The sequence below is a fragment of the Carlito syrichta genome, unplaced genomic scaffold (genome assembly GCF_000164805.1).
Source record: "Carlito syrichta isolate Samal-C Ts95f unplaced genomic scaffold, Tarsius_syrichta-2.0.1 Scaffold124319, whole genome shotgun sequence".
Lineage (NCBI taxonomy): Eukaryota > Metazoa > Chordata > Mammalia > Primates > Tarsiidae > Carlito > Carlito syrichta.
The window spans coordinates 424,224-447,086 of record NW_007068415.1 but is presented as its reverse complement, the minus strand read 5'-3'; the positions used below and the strand labels follow the sequence as shown (position 1 = coordinate 447,086).

General features: G+C 34.4%; 1 protein-coding gene across 1 annotated transcript in view; it reads left to right on the top strand.

The window, feature by feature from the left end:
• CACNA2D1 (calcium voltage-gated channel auxiliary subunit alpha2delta 1) overlaps window positions 1-22,863 on the top strand; it is a 395,813-nt gene that overhangs the window by 262,648 nt on the left and 110,302 nt on the right. The window contains exons 6-8 of the mRNA XM_021707777.1: window positions 1,223-1,354; window positions 17,881-17,950; window positions 20,443-20,493. Coding sequence (XP_021563452.1) covers window positions 1,223-1,354; window positions 17,881-17,950; window positions 20,443-20,493 — 253 coding nt within the window. The remainder of the gene's footprint in view (window positions 1-1,222; window positions 1,355-17,880; window positions 17,951-20,442; window positions 20,494-22,863) is intronic.

Here is a 22,863-nt window from a genome sequence, read left to right as displayed (position 1 = left end):
GATGTAACCGTGATTACATTTGATTGGTTTATTTGGTATTGTAACAGAATAGAAGAAAGTTATACAGTATCTCTGTTTCCCCTGTTTAGGCTTGGTCAGAGATTCTCAAATGCAGAGTGGCCCAATCTGTGAATCTGCTGGGAGCCTGATGCATATTTTACATATAAAGACCAGAGGGGGAAAAAACACACACATAAGATTATCTATGTCATCTTTAGGTGCAAAGATAAAACTATATTCTAGACCAACTGAAATTTTAATAACTAGACTTAGGAGGTTATGATCATGAAGGTCCACAATTTTAAATTACATACTATTTTAACCCATGTTATACCCCATATTATAATTGCTTCTCTTTCATTTCAATAAATGGCATACGTTTGTAATGCCTCTCCAAGATCAGTCGGTAGTTATAAATAGGTGACAAAATCAATCACCTGGTCCTTATTGGCACCATGCTTTAATTATTAATTGAACTATCCAGGAAAAACAAAGCTATTATTTATGAAGGCAATGATAAAGTATAAGGTAATTTCTATGTCTAACACTGATATTATCAAGCCTCCAAATAAATTTTTTCTTTATCAAAATACAAGCATTTTTTGTTTTGTATGCACAGTTAATAAGCAATAAGCTATGCCCAGTGTCAAACATTTATTTTTTTTTTAACTTGGGTAACAGGCCAATTTTTATTAGTATCAATAGAATCATCAATAGTTGAGGGTTGTGGTGTTTAAACTATGCCCTTAAGGTATCCTATGGGTTTCTTTAGAACTGCCTGGGAGGATAAAAACGAATACCACCTGATACTCCTGTTTTAGGTGTCACAGTGGGGGTTCTCAACCAGGAGCATAATTTTGCCTCCAAGGGTCATCTAACAAATTTGGAGACATTTTTGCTTGTCACAACTGGGTGTATAGGGTATAGTACTGGTGTCAAGTAAGTAAAGGACAGAGATATTAATAAACATCCCACAGTACACAGGACAGCCCCTGCAACCAAGAATTACCCAGTCCAAAATGTCAATGGGGCCTCTGTCATATAAAATTTTATTTGAATAAAGAATCCCATGGCTAAATCTTTTTGATAACCACTAGATTAGAGTACTTTTATAGGCAAAGCAATGAAAATGTGTGATATTTTGCAAATAAATGGAGACAGATTCAATTTTAAATTTTAACTTTGAATTAATTTATTTTTCCTTTTTTTTTTTTTTTTTTAGCAACAATTGTGTTAAATGAACTCAACTGGACAAGTGCCTTAGATGAAGTTTTCAAAAAAAATCGAGAGGAAGATCCTTCATTGTTGTGGCAGGTCTTTGGCAGTGCCACTGGCCTGGCTCGATATTATCCAGGTAGGTGCTTACTGATTTAATAATTATCAAATGAAATTGTTGGTTCCAACCTCAATGTTTCTTAGGAACACTCTATTACTTTCTCTGATATTGTAAGAAGATGATTATATCTCACTACTTTTATAAGGAAGGGATATTCTTACATGGCTCTATATTGATCAAAATAATATTAAACTAAAATATCTAAGAAGCAATTAGAGTGGTTGGTACCTAGACTGAAACAAGGCTGTAGTGTGACTATGATCAAGTACCTTTAGGTGCATACTTTAGGTACCTTCTGGAAAAGGAGGCTATTATGAATCCTGAAACAATTCAGATATAAGGACCCAACTGCCTATCATGGACCAAGCTGTGAGTCACATTAGACAATTGAAGAGAATGCTGAGAAACTAAAAATATTTAGTTTATTTGGATAAATATTAAAAATACTTCTCTCCAGATTTCATGTGTATGCTTGAAATTTATAACAAAAGTGTTAATGCATTTAAAAAAAATCAGTGGACATGGATTTGTTAAAATGAGTAGAACAAAAAAATGAAATCACAAGGAAAATAAAGCTTTCTTATGTGTCAGATTGGATTATTTCTGAGTGCATCTCAAAGATTTTATACATTCAATGAATATGAAGATATTTTATATTTTAAAATGAAAAAGTTCTTTTGTAATATCCTTTGTTCTTATAAAGGAGAGTAAGGGAAACTACATAGTGACTTCAGTAACAAAAATGAAAAACTAATCCCTAATACATCTTGAGAACCTATTGAAATCTCTTCAAGTGAATCATTTGTAGGTATTTTCAACTTCTTCAACTTCTGGAGCAAGTTGACAAACACAAAATGCATTTTCTTTCTCAATGATTTGACCTGAGTTATGATCTACATGCTAGGTAATTTGGGTGTAAATGGCCACAATATGACTTTCAATATAATATTTTTTCTTGAGACTTGGATGTCTGAAACATATTTAACACATTGAATTATTCAAAATGAAAAGTCAAAGCAGTGAAAAGAGGTAAATAGAAATTAGAAAATATGTAGCTTTGGATTGTAATAGTGAGTAAAGGCATCTGGGCAACATGAGAGTGAATAGTACTCAAATTAGGTACAGACTATATAACTAATGTAATTAATGTTTCAGATTGTAAGGTAAGCAATAATTGTTCATCTGCAGAATCCTGTGCATTTGGAAAGACCAAGTTTGTATTAAGTATGGAAAAAATGAGTTATAATAAAATATTAATGTTAATATCTGGTGTGGAGAAGATATCATCACATAGTTTATAATTATAATAGTGGAATTTCCCCTTATGGAAATATTTTTCACTTTTTAGCATTCTAAAAATACTCTTATGTTTACTTTATTAACATGTCAAATATTATGTATCAGAAGATTTAAAAATTTTAGTATATAAGATAGCATAAAGAAAAAAGCAACACTACTCTTACACATAATAAACCTGATATAATAAACCTTAAAATTATATAAACCTTCCAAATGTAAGTACACTTTAAAACTTAGAAATTAGACACCTGGTATTCTATTCAATAATATACAAATATTAAGAATACATTTATCAACAACACAGCATTATGTAGCTTTTAAGTCTTTAAAATATATTACCTGGCCAGGCACGGTGGCTCAAGTCTGTAATCCCAGCACTTTGGGAGGCAGAGGTGAGGGGATTGCCTGAGCCCGCAGGTTCTAGAACAGTCTAAGCAACTTGGCGAGATCTCATCTCTACAATAAATAAAAAAAATTAGCCAGTGTGGTAGTGGTGCTTGTAGTTCCAACTACTTGGAAGGCTGAGGTGGAAGGATCACCTGAGCCGACACTGGGGTGCTGCACTCCAGCCTGGGTGACCCAGTAAAACTCCAACACAAATATATGTATATATATAACCTTTATCATAACAATAGTCCATATTTGAGCAGTTGGAGAAAAGAAGGAAATGATAATTAAGAGACTATTAGGATAATAATGAGAAACCAAGAGGCCAGTCCACAAGAGAAATTGATGATGCAAGGGAAAAGAGGCAGAAGGTCTACAAGAGAGAAACAGGGAGAGGAGAGAAAAGGAAGAATGCACTCAAAAAGGGGGCAAGAATGTGGGGCTCAAGTGGTGGAAGGACAAGTTGTGTTAGGAATACTTTTCAAAAGTGGCTCCTTTACAAATAGCCCTTAACTTGTAAAATTACTAATAAAACATATTCTATATTTTTTCTTTTGACTTTTAAATGCTAATTTAGGGATGATGACCTTAATTTGTTTAACCCTAATCCTATATTTGCAAATGTGTTGACATCTGCCCACCTCATCTTGGAAAAGATCTTTAGGTGATTAATTTAGCTGAATCCATGTGGTCTTCTCAGAACATTAGCTGTGGTAGTGCCCTGTGCCCACCCACAATACCTAGTTTTTTGGGGTTTTTTTTAGTCTGAGTCTCATTCTTTCACCCAGGCTGGAGTGCAATGGCACTCTCATGGCCACTGCAGGTTCGATATGCCGGGCTCAGGTGATCCTTCCACCTCAGTCTTCCAAGTAGCTGAAACCACCCTGCCCAGCTGATTTTTATTTATTGTAGAAATGAGAACTCACTAAGTTGCTTAGGCTGGTCTTGAACCCCTGAGCTCAGACAATCCTCCGACCTCTGACTCTCCAAGTACTGGGATTACAGGCATGCGCCACTGCGCCCAGCTCACAATACCTAGTTTTTAAACAAGAGTTTGGCAGACAAATTGACTCGCCAAATAACAGCTGAATTCATTTACTGGCTAGAGGAGGTTAAAATAGCTCTGGAATACACTCGATGCAATTTTAGTTTTAGTGCATCTGTTACTGAGTTGCTCTTTACGATGATACAATGGAACCAAGTCTCTTTAGTAGAGACATCAAGACAATGTTATAATTTTAAAAGTGAACCACTATGTTTCTGTTTATACTAAAGACTATATTTTCAACACATTTAACACTTTACCAAGTTTAAAGCCTTTTTAAATGATGTGATTTAACATTTTTTTCAGTAGACCATACTTTTCTGTCTGATTTTACCATTTTGATACAATCCAAAATAATGTAGAACAGCTCATCTCTGCTTACCGCACGTTAAACCAGAGGTCAAAAATAACCTTTAAATATTGTTAATTATTTTAACAATGAATGGAAACAGTATGTATTACTTAATTGAATTTTCACATGTAAGACTTGACCCTCAGGCTAAGATCTCCCTACTAGCTGTGAGAAACTGGGTATGTCTCCTAGTAACCAAGTTTGAAAAACTGGAACACTAATAACTCCTCAGTTTATCCTCTAGGGGTTATTGTGATCAATGAGATAATATGATGAAAAGTACTTTGAAAATATGAAACAGTAGGCATTTTCTATAACAGTGCATGTCAGCTAGAATAATTTTGCCTAAATCCAGCTTTCTCTTCATCTGAGACATGAAAGAAGATAATTGAAGTGACACTCAGTTGACAAGGAAACTGAAATAGAACTGTGGAAAGAGATCTAAACATGACTAAGCTATAATGTCAGGCAGTGACACCACACAGTGGAGTTTCTCGGAAGATATAGATTTTAGTTGATGGCCTTCGTTAGGTCACTTTTCTGAAGGGTTGCCAGACATAATAAAGGATGCCCAATTAAATTTTAATTTCAAAGAAACAATGAGGAATGTTTTTGTATAAGTATGCCTCAAGCAACATGTTGGGCATACTTTTACTTAATAAAAGTATTTGTTTTTTACTGAAAATTAAAACTGAACCGATTGTCCTGTATTTCTTTTTGCTCTGTCTGTCAACTTTATCTTTCCATTTCTACATTTGTAATATGGGGAAGCCAACCTCCCCATTATTTCACAAGATTGTTGTAAGGATAAAATAAAATCTACTTTATTCATCCCAATATAGAAATTGATAATTTTCTTTTTTACATTCTGTAATCTACCCATTTTAAATTTTATTTCTTTTAAAGAATAAGGAACATTTTCATATATTTATTGAAAATAAAATGGTTTGCAGAAGCTAGAATGATCTAGTTCATAATAGAATCTAAAAACTATTCTTGTTCATTAAGATAAGCAGAGCCACACACTATGAAGTAAGCAGTTATATTCTTTTTTCCCAAAAATATTTTACATGTTATGTACCCACAATAGTTTTTTAAAAATTGAGATATTGTATATATTTATTATGTACAACATGATGTTGGCATATCTATACATTATGGAATGGTTAAATTTAGCTAATTAACATAGTATTTATGATAATGAGAGCACTTAACATTCATTCTCTGCATTTTTTAAGAACACTACATATTACTATTCACTGTAGTCACTATATTGCACAAGAAATCTCTTGAATTTATTCCTCCTGCCTAACTTTAGTCATGCATTCTATGACCAACATCTTTCCATTCCACTCTCCCCTAGCCCCACACACAGCAATTATATTCTTGAACCATATAGCCAGCATGTAAATCTCACCTCCACTACTTTGTGCTGGCGAACTTTAGAAAATCCTCACTGACCTCAGCTGTGAATCAAGAAGGATAAAAATGCTCAAATTGTAGAATTGTTAAGATAATGTAAAGTGTTAATTATGTTTTTTTTAAATTATATTTCCAGGTATAGGGTAGAGTTAGGAAACCCTTATGATTTTCATTCATGATTATTTAAAATACTTGGAAACTCTGGCTCCCAATAAGTTCTCCAGAGCTGATATAATATAAAGGCATTTCTCCAGTATTGCTTCTGAAAAGCAGATTGTTTGGTAATTAGTGGAGATTTGAAGTCTAACATCTGTCCTTGGACTGAACATAAGCCTGCTTTCTAATTTTGTTTTTGTGTACAAACATAAGCTATGAAAATAATTGCTATCTGCCCCTTTTCTTCTCCCATTGCGTTTATTTTTGTTCCTTCTTTTCCTGTTTTACCTCCTTTTTTTCTCTTTTTCCTCTCCAACTTGAATGTTAAGTAGACTGTATGTTATGATAAAAGGAACATTATACTGTGAGGAGTTCTTGGTTCATACAAAAACTGCCATCAGCATCATTTTGTACTTTGGTAGAGTCATGTTATATCTCTACCAAATTAGAGATGTACCTGTTTCTTCACCAGTAACTGGGGATGATGGAACAAAATAATTGCCAGAGCAGGCTCTAACTTTTTCTGCTTATAGCCTGCTGTGGCATTTGCTACATCAACATTCTTTATTTTGCAGGACTTGTGCTAGTCAATCAAAGAGGTTATAGAGTAGATAAATCTGAAATCTGTATCTAAAGCCATCTTCATTGAATGTGTGCATGTTGGAAAATCAGTTTAACTTATGAGTTATTTTCTTTAGAAGCTTAATTATTTATATAAATTAACTTTAAAGCTGTTAACAGTGCTTTGGATAGCTGTTAATTTCATGAATTCTTACACATCATAAAAACTGTAGTTACAAACTACTCATTTCACCTATTAGTGTCTCCTGAAATTGTCCCAATTACTTCAGTAATTGGGATCATAATTAGGAATCAGTGGCTCATTGAAATGCCAATGTAGGCAGCACTTATTCTTTTTAAGCAATTGGTTGCATTTATTAAAAAAAAGAAAAGAAAAAACCAAAAATCTGCCTTATTTCCATATGACATTTATTTAATGTTTTATTAATTATTTGTTCTTTTTCTGCCCTAACTCATTTATTCATTTGAAAACCATGAGACTAGAAAAAGGGATATAATATATGTTGAGATAGTGTAAAATAGACCTTTAGGAGATAACTTCTTGTTGTATATCTGTGTGATTTTGTGAGGATAAAATGCAAAAGTATATAGAGTGACATATTTTTCTGTGTGGGTAGTCAATTGTTCTTAAATTGTGTAACTTTTTTTGAAAAATAGTTTAAGATCATTTTAAACACACAATAACAGATGACAAGGTTGTTCAAAGAATACTTTTTAGTTTAGTCATAAAAGAAGCATTTGATAGATTTTTAGTCAATTACTAGAAAATGGAATAGCAGTGGAGTGTCAACGGTATTTATAGAGGTACTGTTTTCAGCACTTAATTATCTTTTTAAAAAATCTCTGCTTTTTATTTACTTTGATATTTGTGAATGGACCCATAGTTTAACTATAAATATATTTAATACATTTTTATCATTATATAATAAAACAGACTTTAAAATGAAGTGTTTATTACATTTATATGTTAGTGATTATTAAAGTTCAGTGTATTTGTTAGGACTTTTTTTTACCAGTTACAGAAAATCCAAAATAATTGTGATTTTAGCACTGGGGAAGTTTGATTTTTACTGAAGTCAATTAGAGTTACATAGACTGGGACAGGTAGGGAAGCTACATAAGTAAGAGGTCCACACTCTGATTTCATTTCTCTGTCATTCTGTAAGTTTATTCTCTACCACAAGGTTGAACATTATTACTTGTGCTCTTTCTTAAGGGACAAAGAATGATATCTATCCTTCCTCCTTTTAAGAGAACTTCCTGAAAGTCACAGAAAGTATTTCCTTTGATTTGATAATGACCATGATTTAGTAGTCTAGTGGACACAGTTCAAGATGGCCATGTACCCAGGTAAAAATCAGGGACTGAGCCGGGCTCGGTGGCTCAGCCTGTAATCCTGCGCCTCGGGAGGCTGAGATGAGTGGATTGCCTGAGCCCGCGGGTTCGAGAGCCATCTGGGCAACTTGGTGAGACCTCATCTCTACAATAAAACAGGTAGTTCCGGCTACCTGGAAGGCTGAGGCGGAAGGATCGCTGGAGCCCAGCAAGTCGAGGCTGCGGTGGCCGGGAGCAGCCACTGCATTCCAGTATGGGCGACAGAATGAGACTCCAACAACAAAAAAAGCAGGGGCTAAGTAAGAAGGGAAGAAGAGATATTGGAGAACAAAGAGCACCTCTGCTGTGGTTACTATTTGCATATCTGTGTTGTAAACTTACATGTTGCTTCTACCTTCCAGAAAATTTAAATCTGGTTAGAGAGTCAAAACTTACACATCTAAATTAAGTACAACTTACATTTAAATTGTAATACAAATATTAAATTATTAAATGCCAAATAACTTAGACTGTAGCAATAGATTTGCTGTAGAAGTTTTGAAAAAGAAAAGGTAATTATGGATTAACATCAATGGCAATTATGGATTAGTCAGTCAATTTCAAACTATAGACTGAAAATCAAGTCAATGAAGAAGAAAAAGCAAAATCTTTCTGGAAGGAAGAAAGGCTCAAAGTAAAAATAACAGAAGATGAACAAGTACTGTTAGAAGACTAGTGAGCTCAGTTGATCTAATAGTTTTATTACAGAAGAAGAATAATATCAGCTCAAAAGGTTTATTAGTGGTGGTTTGGGATTTAATGTGTAGGCAAAATACATAAACATTTTGGGTATAAGAATACTATGATTAAAGCAGTGTCTATTCTGATTAGAAGGATAAAGACTTAAGGAAGCTTGACCAGAAGTTATACTGTCATGATTGATGGTCAGATGTGGGGTTTTAAAGATCTGAACAAGAGACCAAATAGGAATTAACAAAGAAAAATCCTTTGAAAAGATAAGGATGTGAGAGATTTTATTTAAAAACATAAATTTAATGACCGACATAGAGTTTAATTGACTCTCATTTTCAGTTCGAGTTGATATGAGAATGTTGGGGCTGTTTACCAAAATTAAATACCAAAAGTATTTTTATTTTGGGAGTAAAGTGATGAGATTAATTTAGAACAGGCTTGAGGTATTGACAGAAGGGTGCAAATAGTTCTGTTTACACTCAAGCACTGGGTTTATATTCTAATTATATTATTTGCTTTGCTTTATACTATCCACCTGTTGTCATACGGAAGACATATCTTATGCATATACAAAACAATGACATGCTATTTTAAAGTTCTCACACAATCCTGATTTACAGAGGTCATTCTGTAGCTTCAATTTTGTTGCCTTCTGTATAACTTCATCTTTTACCTGAATCCTATTTTTCATAGATAAGGGTTATAATAATTGTCTTTTTTTACGATCCGCTATGGATTTAGTAATACTTAAGTTGACTAAATGATTTTACAGGCTAGAGTAGTTAAGCAGGATGCTAACATGAAAATAAGACCCATTTGTAATTTGACTGAGAATAACACCATATCCAAAATATGTAAATAAATATTGCTAAAATCTTTAAGTGTTTTCAGTTTCTAAGACATATCTCTCATTCTGTTTCTATTTTATTTATTTATTTATTTTTAATTTTAATTATTATTTTTTTTTTTGAGTTGGAGTCTCACTCCATCTCCCAGACTGGAGTGCAGTGGCCGCTCCCAGCCACCTCAGCCTCGACCTGCTGGGCTCCGGCGATCCTACCGCCTCAGCCTTCCAAGTAGCTGGAACTACAGGCGCACGCTACCATGCCCGGCTAATTTTTGATTTATTGTAGAGATGAGGTCTCACCAAGTTGCCCAGGCGGGTCTCTTACCCACGGGCTCAGGCAATTCATTCACCTCAGCCTCCCAAAGCGTGGGATTACAGGCTGAGCCACCGAGCCCGGCTGCTATTTTCTTTATATGTTACTACATTTCCATACCTTATGTCATTCATTTTTAGATAAATAAAACATCTTTGCTGTGTAATTCATTTTATGTTCAATATAGTTAATTATGAAAAATTGAAACTTTTAAAATAAACAACTCAGATGTCTTAAGCACTTTCTCAAGTACACTAAATGTAAACTTTAAAGAAACATCATTATCAACAACATCTAAGATTTATTGGCTTATAAAACCAGGAAACTTATTCCTATAGAATCTCTGGGTTTTTTTGTTTCGTTTTGTTTTTTTATTTTGTTTTTTAGATACATGTCATTATTGTTATCCAGTTGGATTTATTTGCTTACAGGAATAGGAAACTTCTTTGTCAGAGTTTACTTTTTCCATTATGTAACATATATCTAACATTATTTCCCAGTAAATCCTCCCAGTCATTAGCTCGTAGAATTTACTGTGTTCACATTTATTTCTGAGTCACCTAATGACTACATATGGGTCATGTAGATGATGGAATCTTTGTGTACCATTTACTTTATTGAATATTCCACTTAACCACACAACTTGTCCTTATTATCTGCTACTCCTGCTGACAGACAAATATCCTTTTATGTTAAGTGAAAATGTTTCACATGCATTATCTAGTATCTGCCAAATTACCAGCAAACCACTTTGTAATAAGGGCTTTTATTTTTAAAATGATGATGATTTATCCTTGGCTATAATACCATGTGTCTGTATATGAGTTTCTGCCACTTGTTTATCTATAAGAAATTAGAGAAAACTTCTGGAAGTATTACAGTGGAGTTATCAGAGTCACTCTTCAGCCAATACAGTGACCTCATCTGAACATCCTGGATATCGAATCTCATTGCTCAGAAACAATTAAAATTTCAACTTATTTGATTAAATCAATATATCGAGTCTGGGTGAAGGAGGAAGACTGATAAGAACAAGACAGAACTCCTATTTCTGAAGAAACTGAGGTGTCCTGGGGATCCTAATACCAGTAAGAGATATTTTTTTCTCTGAAAGACCCCACAGTTGGGTAAGACAGAAAACTTATAAACAAAGTTAATTGCAATGCAGAAAGAGAGTAATCTAATTTTTTTTAAAGTGAGCTAGAGTACAGCTTAAATGATCAGCTCTATGGTGAAATTATACAAGCCGGCATTGCCCAGTTGATGACATCTGACTCTCTTACTGTTTCACTCAGATCATCCACAGATTCTAATTCAATCCACACCTCCAATTTTATCTCTCAATACACAGTTCTATCTTCATTGTTTACCCCACATTGTTTTTTTTTTCCTCCTTTTGTTTAATTTTTATTATGTGTTCTACAAATCTGCCTTTTTTTAATGTCTCTATATGCTTTGTTTCTAGAGCTCACCTTTGGTCACATGCATTTTATTTATCATTCAAAATAGAATGCAAACTCCACTTACAGCCTTTTCTCAGAGCAATCTTGGTTTTTTGGGGGGTTTTTTTTGTTTTACCTATTTACAACAGCTATTAAATCTTATCTTCTTTCAAAATTTATTTTACTTTCACCTTTTCAAAAACTACTGCAGACTGGGTGTGGTGGCTCATGCCTATAGTCTCAGCACTTTGGGAGGCTGATGTAAGAGGATTGCTTGAGCCCAGGAGTTAGAGATCAGACTAGGCAACTTAGTGAGAATTTGTCTATAAAAAAATTTTAAAATTAACAGGTATGGTGGTGCTTGCCTATAGTCCCATCTGCTCAGGAGGCTGAGGTAGAAGGATTGCCTGAGCCCAGGAAATAGAGGCTGTGATGAGCTGTGATTATGCCACTGCACTGCAGCCTGGTCGATAGAGTGAGACCCCCAACTCAAAAGAAATGAAAAAAAATATTGCAGCATTGTATGCAACTGCAAGTAGAGATAGCTTGTTACATATTTGTATACCCCCTTGCATCTATCACAGTTCCTTGCATATAGTGGATAATAGGTTTTTATTAAATTAAGCTGGATAAACAAGTCAAGATCATAGATGGCAGAACTGAAAGAAAATACTGGAGTGGAATTTCAGAGAATTCAGTTTCAAAATAAAATGAGATAAGGAGAACAAGCAGTTGGAAAATATTAAGGAACTTGGAGTTGCTATTTTGTAGGTGCCTATCTGTACACCTTAGCCATCTCGTCCTCTTACCCATTCTGGCATTCTCAATGGAGTCTCTGGGGTAATATTGTGAAGTCAGTTTTTAGATTCCTGGAACACTTTATTGACTGTGGAACAACAACCTCCATCACGGGGTTGCAACTGGATGGGAAAATAGTATGATGTCCAAGCATTGTCATAGGAATATGCTTTTAAGTGGTTAAAATCGAAGCATATCTTATAAATATCTACTGTTTTAAAAAATCTACAATCTTTAACATGTAGTTTCAATGACTCAATGATGCTGTTTTCAAATACCTATATATGGAATGCCTATTTGTGTCAACTGTGGTTCTAAGTGTTAATGTGTAAAACTCATTGAATCTAAGCTGTAATTCTACAAATCGAGATTACTAGTCCCATTTTACTGAAAAAGGTTAAATAATTTATCCAAAATCATGCATCCAGTGAAAAATCTAAGTATACCAGCTCCAAAACTCAATGCTTTGAAGTTCCACACTAGTCTACATCCAACCAGAGAAGACAATTTTGAAGAAGCAACAGAGCATACATTCTTCATATCAGCATTTACCCACTTGGAATGAGTGCCTTCAGTTCTGCTCACATTCGGTCTACTAGAATTTTTCACAGCACCATGTTGTGCCTAGAGAAACTGAGAGGTATTGTTTGTGGAAGGACAGTCCTGAGGGGTACTCTTTCTAGAAGGAAGAAGGAGGAAATGTATTTTAAGCCTTGTTATAATCTGTTCCTCTGGCACTTCACAGATTTGTGCATACCATTTTTCCACTCATTGAATACACTCACTTCCTCCCCATGGCTAATCCAAAGTCCTAGCAAATTAGTACATTCAGCTCAGAATCCAGGTTCTCTGGGTCATATATAATTCTATCAGGTAGGATTTTTTCTAATTTAAGTATTTATAAGACAGCAGAATAGCAGTGATTTTCTTCACCCTATTTTCATTGCTGCCCAAACATGTAATATACAGTGGTCACATCTGCTGGATAAGTACAATAATAAATTCCATTTGGGAAAAGAGTGAGAAATACAAGACAACCACTGATCCATGGTACTCATCACATTCTATTAGACAGGAAGTACAAAGACCTCCTACCCTTGCAAAAGTTAAAGTCCATCTGACTACTGGTTGTGTTCTGTGGGAATAACTCTCTTGTTTATGACACTTTCTGACACATTTGAAGGGCTGTGCTTGGGGCTAAACAGCTTGTATAGCTTATTGTTACTGGCACAGGTTTAGAGCCCCAAAGTTGCTTCAGGGATGAAACAATTACATTTCTGCAGATTAGGTTTGTGGTTTCTTTAGTAACACAAACAACAATGCCCAGTTGGCTTCTAGTTATTTCTTCCAGTCCTAAAATTTAGTCAATAAATTATTCTAAATTCTGACATCTTTTATTAGGTCCTGAATTTAGCTCATCCTCATCTCCCTCATCTCAATGGTGGCTTACTTGAAGATTTTGCTGAGTACAGAAATTTTGATGTTACAATAACTAGTGGACACTATTCATTTTTAACTTGTCCATGTTACCTGTGGCAGAGGTTGTTAGCTTCCCACTTAAGTTCTATCCTCCCATTCCATTGTGAAGTTTTCTTTTGGAAAAACTGCTTAGCCAGGGACTACATTTCTCAGACCTTCTTTGTGTCTGTGTATGACTATATGACTAGTTCCCACTGATAGAAAATAAGTGAAAGTAATGTGTGTCACTTCAAGGCTGAGGTTATGACTTGAGTGTGCCCTCTCCATACTTCCTCCCTCCATCTAGCAGCTATTAGCCCAATCATTGTGCTGGATGACCTTGAAAGCCAAGTTTTGAGAAGGCAAAGTCTCAGCTCCTTCCCCATTACTAATAATACCTCACTTTGTCTGTTATTTGAGTAAGAAATAACTTCACTCTGCCAAGACACAGAGTTTTGAGATTTTTCATTAAGACATTTTATGTCACTGGGACTTTCTGTATTTTGAGTATTTCCCAGGTTAAAATTTTTGTTGCAGAGCAGATTAAGTCTGAAGAGGCCAGCTATTTGACACATTGGTATGGGTGCATAATCCACATTCTTTTAATGAGACTCACATACCTTGAACCTAGATGTGGGAGCCATGGTGAAAATTAGGTAACGTGAATGATAGTAGTTGAGCATAACACTGAGATTTCTGGAAATTTTGTGAGCTGTGTAATACACATTCAATGAATTAATTCCTAGTTGATTATTGTGGCTTACAGTTCAGAGCCATGACTAATATTCTAGAGACAATGATTGAGACAAGCCTAAAATAATGATCTACCAATTAGATGTAGGCAAAGTACCAGGAGTGACTTTTTTTTTTTTTTTTGAGTTGGAGTCTCACTTTGTCACCCAGATCGGAGTGCAGTGGCCGCTTCCAGCCACTGAAGCCTCGATCTGCTGGGCTCCGGTGATCCTTCCGCCTCAGCCTTCCAAGTAGCTGGAACTACAGGCATGCGCTACCATGCCCGGCTAATTTTTGATTTATTGTAGAGATGAGGTCTCACCAAGTTGCCCAGGCGGGTCTCAAACCCACTGGGCTCAGGCAATCCACTCACCTCAGCCTCCCAAAGCATGGGATTACAGGTTGAGCCACCAAGATCGGCTCAGGGTGACTTTTAAAGGCATTTTTGAGTGTATGAAATTTACTTCTTAAAATTTTCATGAGCTCAAAAGTGCAAAACTTTTTAGAATTAGAAAAATTTATTTGAACTTGTTAATTGGAAATACAATCAGCTGTCATTTGAAATGGTGTGCTACCAAAAGAATCAGTTCTCAGTGCATCATTATTTGCTTTATTTCCTAGCAGCTGAAATGAAAAACTGGTTCTTTTCTATTATTTTTAGACCATATTAGCTAGAAAATGACTCTAAAGCCTGCGTACTTTCTCAATAATATGTCTCTTATCACATATTTCAGTATTCTGAGTTAACGTATAAGTAAACATCAGTTTAAATCAGCGATTTGATAACCGCTATCGCACAGCCTGTGTGTCATGTGAAGTAGAACAGTAGTCTCGTAGATTTAAGAAAAGATCTACAGTTCTTTTTTTTTTTTTTTTTTTGATCAGAGAAAGACATTATCATAGATGATCATTGTCACCTTTAATGATGGCATTCAGAAATGAGATGCCCACATTGTAAGCTGCCATTTCCTCTCCTCTTTCCTGTCATCTCAAAATCATATTGACAAGCTAAAGGGACATCTAAAATGAATAACATTTTATTTTTCACAGGGATCTTAGAAGCTCTAGTTTCCTCTCAAAACATTTAGCTTTCACAATGCCTGGTTATGAAACGGATTATTTCAGGGGATTACAATGTATGTTATTATCCTTTTTACTATTTAATTTTCCATAATTCTGAGCCTATATAAATATTATTCCACTTAAATGCCACAATGAAATTTTACAAGTTAATTAGGAATCTCATTGAAAAAAATCATATCGTTTATTTTTACCACAATATTGATAGCTTAATTTGTTATAATCAAGGGATATTACCTAATAGTAAATATCTCAGAAAAATTCTCAGAGATTATTCATATTTTTAAATATAAGTGATCTAAGATTATAAGCAATTGCAACTGCTATTGCATTGGTAGATGTAATTAATCTCACTTGTCATTTCCTCTGTATATTTGTACCAATCTTGGTCCAATCAGGAGAAAGAAAAAAACACAGTATTTTGAACAGGGAGAGTTTATTATTTTAATAAAAAAGTATTAGCTATAATAGGGATTAAAGTAATGGAGAGTTGGCTAGAAAAACTGAGAACTAAGTAATAGATGAATATACAATATGGCATTATATAATCTAATATATAACAACTAACCATAGGGCTGAGATGCAGTGCCCAAGAGAAGGGCTTCTAATCCCCCAATATCCCTGGGCTGAGATCCAGACCTTCTTATAGAGGACATGGTCATAGCCAGCCAAAGCAGAGAAGTCATCATGATGCCACATTCCTGGGATGTGCTGGAAATGCACTCTTTGGGATTCCACGTGTCTCATTGGAAGCTCTCCACTACAGAATTGCCCAGGGGGTACTGCTGGTACAGGCAGCAGAGAATTTGAGAGCTCTCCAGGAGCCCAGGTCTGTTGAAGCTACCCATGCTTCAGGAGCATGGGGAAACTGTGGGAAAAATGCAGCATTGTGGGAGTTGAGTTTTGGAGAATTCACAGGCACTGCAGGAGGCAAACCCCCGCCTGTGAGCAAACTAACCAGAATCAGGAGACAAAAATCACTTTTCTCATTTAAAGTCTGTCTTGCATCATCTGCTGACAAAGCTTGAAATGGTGCCAGCTGGTTAAGTATTTATAGGGCCCAGATTTGTTTTCATAGAGCAAGGTAGAAGGATTCATCTGGAGTGAGAGGCAATAAATGTATAAACCAGCACAACATGGTACTGAACATAGGATATAATTTCTTTAGATTTTTAGGCATTTCTAAGACCTTAACATGGAGAGTCAGATATTATAGAGAAATAGTTGAAAGAGAACTGATGTGTCTGTAGCATGCTTGCTTAATTCTAGTGCAACTACAAGAAGATAAAAACAAAAAGAGGGGTTATTTTATAACACTGGCTCTCATTTCTGCAAATGCAAATTGAAAGAATTAAAGTAAATTTACCATTTCAATTACATTGACTTTGTCAGTAAATGGTTGTTGGGAGAGTGCTATATTTAAACTTACTGTTTTATGTAAATGTGTTTAGTCATTTAGAATGAATAAATCATTTTGTAATATAGCAACTAATAAGAAAGAAATCTCACAATCAAGGAAGATTTTAGTTGTATATATTTTTTGACATATCCCAATTCACCAAATTATCTTAGCTGACAAATAAACCTGATTCTCAGAAAAATTCTTCATAATTTCTGTAGCTTCTCAATTTTATAAAAGTACAAATGGATTTGGGGGCATAAATCATATAAATTGAGAATTTTCCCAAGAGTCATATGTCTATGCATGTTCAAGAAGAGGGACTTCTGTAGCATAAAATTATCATCCAACTCATCAGCATTTATTTTTCTTCATTGGGTCTAAGGTATGTATGTAAAACTTTGTAAAGCATTTTCATTAGAGTAATTGAGGATTTAATTAGAACAAGTATAAATTAATTACATTTAAAATCAATACAGTTAGACTAAAGTTATTTTCTGATTATTGCAAAATGATAAAGACTGTGAAGCTTACACAAGTTTGTTAAATCTGTACTTGAATTACTTCAGATCAAACAAAGTTAAAGAAAACAGCTTACTATGGTATTATTCTAGTTATAGTTTAACCTTTAAATTATAATTTAACAGGATTGGCTATTGTTAAATAAATTAATATGAAGGTTAAAAATTGCTACTCTATGGTAACAGTTCAAGAAAAATAACAGTATTATATAGACCAAAATAGTAAGTCATTGAATGAAAATACAAAGAGCAAATAATAGAAAGCACAGTTTCCTTTAGTGGCACATAAATTTTCTGTCAAGGTAAATTTTCTGTTATTGGAGAGGAAATAAAATGTATAACCTTTGGACACCTGGTAAAAGTGTAGAGGTTTTCTTTGTCTCATTTATATGTCTAAAAGTTTTGCATTATTTCTGAAATACTTCTGTTGGTGTTATTTTGCACTTCTGTGTTGTTTTCCACATTAAAAATAAAAAGAATATATTGAGGGCATAAAAAATGTATCCCCCATTTGAACATTGTTATAGATAAGTAGAAATATGTGTCTGTAATGTTTTGTGATTTTTTTCTTTTATATTATTTTTATAAAGCATAATTACAATTTTTAAGTTGGTTTTTCTTTTCTTTCTTTCCTTTTTTTTTAGCTTCACCATGGGTTGATAATAGTAGAACTCCAAACAAGATTGACCTTTATGATGTACGCAGAAGACCATGGTAAGAATTTTTTAGCTAGCCATGGAAAGATGAAATAGACAAAAGAATGTTATATATATATTTTTAAATGTTGGAGGAAATCTTTTCATTTTTCAGATAAATATTATCTATCTGTGTATTTAAAGTGGTATGATTTTTAAAATTAGTAAATAAACTTACAGGCAAATGAAAATGATTTTAACTGGGTAATGCTGATTAATATTGAACTAACTTATCACATTCATTACAAATGGACTACTTTAAGTTTTACATTCAATCTCAGCACTCTTTTAGCTGGTGGGGATTTCTACTGAAAGGTTCCCAGATTGCTTGGAGTAGAGCTCTAACAGAGAGATGAGATAGATTAGGAGATAGTTTGCCTCTGGCAGTGAACTAATGAGAACTGGCCCCAAGGTAAGAGCTGCCCCTAGTTATATTCATATAGCTTAGGCTTTATTTTTTTCCAGAAAGAAGTTTTATTTGTTCCTTACTACTAAAGCAACTTATTCTCCGAATATAAAACTCAAAAAATACCAATAATCCATAATTGAATTCACTGGGAAATAACTTAAATTTTTAAGGTTTTTTGTTACTATTAACTGTACTTTATTTGCGTTTAAAAATTCATTTAACGTGTGGATATACCTTTTTTAAAAAACAAGTTCACATTATATACAACATAGTGCTTTGTACCCCTCACTTTTCATGTCAATAGCTTGGAGTACATATTCATGAGAAGAGACACATACCATCATTTAAGAGAAGACGATAGTAACTTACTTACAAAATCCCCTATTATTGGACATTTAGGTTATTTCTAACTTTTTGCTACAATTCAGACAAATTTCAGGAAGCATAATGTTTGATTCAAAGGACAAGTATTTAATGCTTTTAAATGCCCAGTTAAACATCCCAGTAGCAATTTACATCAGCACCAATCATGTATAATAGTGACAAATGTTACTAATGTACATAGTATTTGTGTTAATATTTCTCCAATGTGTCCCTGTGGAGCCATGGGGTTGTTGAGTGGAGACAAAGACTACTATATCATATGGTTTGGATTCAGGAATTGTTTTGGGGGGAACTTGAAAGCTAGATGTCAAGAATAAAAGACAGACAGCATCCTGTCCTCTCATGTTCCCATTGAGAGGAATACCAGGACCAATGTTAAAATGCTAGGCATGAACTAGATTTGCCTTCCATGAAGATATCTGCAACTCTGCCACTTTACCTCCTTATAGAGAAACAACCATGGGGGCAGGTTACAAACTCTAACTGCTTCATCAACCCATGTATCTAACTGTGCTGAGTGTTGCTAAAAACTAATTGGAAAGCTCTCTGGCAGACTCCTGAGAAGTTAGATTTAGAGTATTGGACAAAGAGGCCTCAGATATAAGTAGAAAGTTGAGTTCAGTAACAGTCCTTCCTGTTCGAGAAGGAAGGTCCCCTGCTTCCCCTCAGTCTGTGGCCAGACAACTTGAGCTGTATGCGTCTTTCACCTGATATCAAGTTTATCTCTCTCCACGATCACTGATCCACCTGCACAAAACTCTCCTTAGAGACTCTTTAAAATGCAGACATTCTGATTCTGTAGGGTTGAATTTGGGAACCAACACTTTGAATGGACTTCTACAGGTGATTCTTAGACACTTTAGTTGAGAGTTACCACTTGAATTTTGATAAAAACAACACATATTGCACTATTTTATATTACTTTATTGACCACTTATATTTCTTTTTGTTGATGCTGCTTTTTCACATTCATAGACCACTTATCTATTTTTCTGATTTTTTTGCATTTAAAAATATGACAATCTTTTATTCATTAGAATGACTTATAAAATGTCAATAGTTTGCCTTCAGGAAATTTTCTTTTTTTCTCTCCCTTTTTTTTCCAGAAAAAAGTGTCTTTCCCAAAGTTTATTTCTTGCTGGCATTCAAATACATCTGTTTATCTGTTGTAATAAATATCCAAAAACTATACTTACAATATCATGCCTCTAGACTTTTTTTTTTTTGAGTTGGAGTCTCACTCTATTGCCCAGGCTGGAGTACAGTGGCACACTCACAGTCACTGCAGCTATGATCTGCTGGTCTCAGGTGATCCTTCCTCCTCAGCCTTCCAAGTAACTGGAACTACAGGCATGTGCCACCATATCCAGCTAATTTTTTTGTTTATTGTAGAGATGAGGTGTTACCAAGTTGCCCAGGCTGGTCTCGAACACATGGCCTCAGGCAATCCTCTCACCTTGTTCCCCCAAAATGCTGGGATTATAGGAATGAGTACCGCATATGGCCTAGACAGATTTAATGTTATACTGGATATAACTTTTTTCAAGCTGACATCGCAAATTGTGAATATAAGACTGTTGTCCACTTACATAGAATGGAAGTGGGTTTTTGCTTGGAAGAAACTTATCTCAGAGACCAGTATTGATATATATATCTTCAACAAATATCAATGTTTGCTATTTTACAAGACAAAAACATTTATATGATATTTATTTCAGGTACATTCAAGGAGCTGCATCTCCTAAAGACATGCTCATTCTGGTTGATGTGTGAGTAGTTAAATATTATACATTTTATATATTGATAATATAGTAGGATCTGTAGTATCAGTAATATATCGGGACAAAGAAATGTTTGCTAGATTAGAAAAAAACCAAAGAATAATAATGATGACTTTTCTTTTTTCAGGCAAAGAAGTCATACGAAGGCAATAACAAAACAAACAAAAATTCTTTAATTAAAAATGAGTAGACTCTGTATCAGAATAGAACATTATGGCATGGCCTAAAGTCTGAGCATTTGAAAATTATTTATTTGCTTCCAATTTTTGCTTAATGTTTTGAACAATATTAAAGTACATAGTTGTTAAAGTTCCTGCTTTAAAAAAAAATGGCATCATTTAGTTGGTACTTAGTCACTAATTATTTAATTAACTTTCAAAGATTTGGTCACAAAATATATAAATATTAAATGTCAATTCTGGGACATTCTCAAAGGATATGGTGATATATAAGAAAGAATTCCAGGAGTTTTTTAATTGGTCAGTTATTTAATATTTGCTTCAAGTTGAGATAAATGTGTTTGTGTGTGTGTGTGTGCATGTATATGTTTTTTGAAGATGTAAATGTAGAACATTGAAATATTATAGTCTCCTATGGAGATTTACTTTTTAAGGATAATATAAAGGAATTAAAAACATGAAGTGTAAAATGCTTAGATTTTTTTCCCTGAGAGAAAAAAAAATTCTCTGTCTCACTGGGAGAAACACAATCTAGTAATTTGTAGACAACTAGATCCATATCACAGGCAGCTATCAGCATTTGGATTTTTCTTCCATTTTGACCTGAAATAAATGAATTCAATTTAGTTGTCCAAAGCCTTGTGACCCAGCCTGAGGAAAAGAATATAAATGAATTCTACAAATGTAACTTACAATTAATACTTATTTTATTTGTTAAAATGCATTTATGCCTGTTGGATGTATGATAATATCCAGAAATAATTTTCTATGTTAAAATCTGTGAAAGACAGATGCATATCCCAAAATTGACATTGTATATGAAATTGAAATATCATTTAAAAAATTGTTTCAACAGAAATGTATTGAGGTTCACCTACATGCAATAACGTACCATAGAATCAAAGATGATTAAGACCAGTCCCTGATCTCAGACAATTCAAATGTATTAGGTAATCTATACTACATTAACAAATAACTGAAATAACTGTAAAAAGTGATAAAGACAATTCAAATGTACTAGGTAATCTATACTACATTAACAAATAACTAAAATAACTGTAAAAAGTGATAAAGAATGACATAGCATTAAAGGAATCCTTAAAAGAGATAGCGATTTGATTTAAGGTGTCAGGATATCATTAAGGCGATAAAACTGGGATTGAATCCTCATGGCTCCAATTTTACAAGGAAGGTATAGGAGGGAAGAGGAAAGAGTGGAATTTCAGGTAGAAGAATTGTCAGAAGTGGAGTGGCACTGGTGAGGGGACAGGGGAACTTTATGGAGTGAGTAGAGGAAGGAGAGAGAGAAAGATGCTAAAAACAGAGGCACGTTATGAAAGGATTAGAATGCAGGGCTTAGGAGATTGCTGGATATTTAGTAAGGAACTATCAGCTATTAAAAGTATTAGACCAGGATGTGTTTCCAGAATTTTCACCTGTTGGCACGTGGAGGAGACTAAGAGTTGGTTGGAGTGGACTGTTACTCCAGCTCAACATCTTCATGTAAGGAAGACTGAGCAAGGATGGAGAGGAGACCACTGTCTTGGAAACACTGAAGGCGAATGAGTTCCCTTATTCAGGAGGGTGACTGAATGGGTAGGAAGGCTGCAAGGGAGGAACACATTGGATGACTGAGACATAACCTGCTTGGTATCAAGAACATAAATAAGAATGAAAAATATGTTTGGGAGTAAATGGTCATGTTGTGCACTGAGTCATAGTTGTTTAGCAGACAGCTAGAAGTTTCAAACTGGGAAAATATTGGGAGCTAAAGACGTAGAAGTGAAAGTTAGTTGCCTAAAGATGGGCTCTGCATGTAGGTGAGAAGGTCACTGAGTATCATACAATATGTAGAGAGAAAAAAAAAGAATATTAAGCCCTGGGAGATTTGTGCCTTAGGGTACAGAACAAGGCATTTTGTCTATAAATCTGTTTTTATAATTATATGAATTTATAGTCATTGTTTTAATGAAGTCAAACAATGGTCTACCTAGAGCAATGACTATATCTATTCATCTCTCTGTTCCTCTCTTCTAACTTGGCTAACAGAGCAAGTATTTAATACATATTTCTCGAATGAGTGAATTTGTCATCAGTATCTATGTTATTTAAAAAGTGTCATTCAGAGCCGGGCTCGGTGGCTCAGCCTGTAATCCCGCGCCTTTGGGAGGCTGAGGTG